This window comes from Sinocyclocheilus rhinocerous, unplaced genomic scaffold (genome assembly GCF_001515625.1).
Source record: "Sinocyclocheilus rhinocerous isolate Xijiao unplaced genomic scaffold, SAMN03320098_v1.1 scaffold142, whole genome shotgun sequence".
In the NCBI taxonomy this organism is placed as follows: Eukaryota; Metazoa; Chordata; class Actinopteri; order Cypriniformes; family Cyprinidae; genus Sinocyclocheilus; species Sinocyclocheilus rhinocerous.
Window position 1 is genome coordinate 1,189,358 of NW_015644380.1, and position 2,513 is coordinate 1,191,870.

General features: G+C 36.1%; 1 protein-coding gene across 1 annotated transcript in view; it reads right to left on the reverse strand.

Annotated features, from left to right (window-relative positions):
• Positions 1–2,127, reverse strand: part of LOC107758285 (serine/threonine-protein kinase OSR1-like) — a 67,498-nt gene extending 65,371 nt beyond the window's left edge. Inside the window, exon 1 of the mRNA XM_016575990.1 lies at positions 1,907–2,127. Coding sequence (XP_016431476.1) covers positions 1,907–1,976 — 70 coding nt within the window. The 5' untranslated portion in view covers positions 1,977–2,127. The remainder of the gene's footprint in view (positions 1–1,906) is intronic.
• Between the last annotated feature and the right edge of the window lie 386 nt (positions 2,128–2,513).

The following is a 2,513-nucleotide window of genomic DNA, read 5'->3' on the forward strand; positions in this document are numbered from 1 at the left end:
AAGCTAAAATCAGACCATTCTGTTTTTGCTTCAAATTACAAATTATACATTACAATTATACATTACAACAGTCAATTACAATCTAAATAACATGTATTTAGCATCTTTGTTTGGATCGTGATTAAAATGCAGTGGTTGCCTCTGATTTTAAATGGAAAAAGCACAGCCAAAGCATTAGTTTGTTTATGTGAAGAGATTTGTTTTATTTGTATTATTTAATTATTTGATTTGGTATTTGTTTAAAAATTTCAAGTTAGTTTTATTATTTGACATATTTCAATTTCACAAAGAAATGTGCAGCATTTTGTTGGAGAAATTATAAAAGGACACCTTTTCATTTATAATTTGTCTTTAGAAAATTGTATTGTAAAATCAGTATCGTGAATCGCATTGTGACTTGAGTGAATCGTTACATCCCTATATGCTACTATTTTTGCTGTGGTATCAAAGAAGTATTCTGTTATTTAAATAATAACGAACCATGAGATTTGTGATCCGTTGCACCTCTACTCTCTTGACTTGTTATTTGAAAAAAAAAAAGCAATCACTGAAGTTTCTAATCATGCTGATTTGTCTGCAGTGAAGTTCAGTCGATGTCTTTTTTTTATTTGGGCTACTTAAATTCATTTTGGGCTACCAAAATCTGAAGAATGTCTGCCCGAAGGGCTACCAGCGATTTTGGGACGACAGCCATGCAGACCAATTTGATGCAGTGTGCGGCGTATGGTCTGAGCTAGAGATCGACCGATATATCGGTTTAGAAAATGCAAAAAAGCATTTTTTTGTTTGTTAAATGTAAGTTTTTGTTTTTTTAAAGTAACGACCAAACGGCCAGCGGCAGACAGTGAGTTGATCTTAGCCTATGTTTGATCAATTTAGCCTTCTCAAATAATCACGACTTGCCTAAAATAAAATCTATAGATAGATAACAGTTCGAGCATATTACAATGTTCTAAAGCGCGCTTTACAGGACATGGAGGAGCCGGAGCGATCACTTGCATTGGAAACAACTTAAAATATGCCGTAATTATTGCTCATAAAGGTAAGAGTAATACATCACTCGGAACTGTAAAGGGTCTACTTAACTACCCCCGTTAAAAAGCAGTTAAAAAGGTCCCCCTCTTCTTAAAAGCAGTGGTGACCTCAAGAGGAGGAAACGCATCAAACTAAAACACCCCGATCAAGTTCAAGCAGGTAAGTTTCAATTACATATTTATGTATGTATGAATGTATGTGTGTGTGTATATATATATATATATATTCAAAAATATCAGATATTGAGAATATTAAAGAAGAAAAAGAAAAGGCTGTCATTACTGAAGGAGCGTTACTGCACGTGTTCGTGCTTATCAGCAGAATGAGGAGTTGTTGCCAGAGTAATTTTGCTGCTTTGTGGCAGTCTGAAATGCAAACTATATGTAATGTACAACTATTTGGCAAATACTTAAATGCTATATGTCAACTGAATATTTATGTGAGTGGCAATAAACTTCCTCGACATATTCCGAATTTCAGTAAGGTAGTGAAACTGTTAAATATGCTCATTGCGAAAGTGAGCGAGTGAGTGAGAGAGAGAGAGAGAGAGTTGAAGTTGAAATTGGCATACGTGACAGGCTTGACAACTGAAGTGGATGTTTGAGTCTTTTGCAGACACCCATTTAACTCATTAGCTTTTTGAGCGTTGAAATCCAATGTCATGTGCTCTTAACAACTGCAAATTTGTTTAAAAACTCCAAACCCCGGTTCAAATACATAATTTAAAGCTTCACAGAACCGCCAGCAACCTACTCTGAACAACAGCAAGCCCAACTTATTTTTACGCAGCGTTTGCAGTAGAAACTAAACTTGTTTCTGGAATCACACAATGCCATTTATTCACCGGCTATCATAGAAGGCACATACTCACCGATCACCTCCTGCAGCTCATAGTCATCCTTGTTGATGGACCAGGGTTGAGAGCTCAGGTCCTCCGACATGTCTCAGGATTGCGTACCTTTAGTTAGATCCTGCTGAATCCAGTAGAGATGGGTGCTTACAGAAAACAACGTGTAAATGTTACTGTAATCCGCAAAGCAGTAGCATTGCAGCTCAACAGCCTTTCTTTCATTCCCAAACTTTGCCACTAGCGCCAAAAGCCCCGCCCACCACATTCCTACACACTGACGGACGCTATAGTCAGCCATCTTGAGTGTGTAATAATTACACACTTATTAGCATTATTACCGTAGAAATATCATAGTAATTAGTTAATATTACTCCAATAAATTTGTGCTATTTAGTAATATTTTGCAATATTAACAATAAATGTATAACTATAATTTATTTAGTAGAAATTTTATATGACCCATATGAAAGGCTGAGGAAGAAACATAATCAAGCAGCATTAATTGTATTTTATGAGTTTCGTTCTGCACACAAACTACACAAACTGGTATAGGGAAACAGCACACGTGCCAAGTGAAATCTACTGTAAGGAACATAACCTCCAACCTAATTCGTACATTCACTCAGGG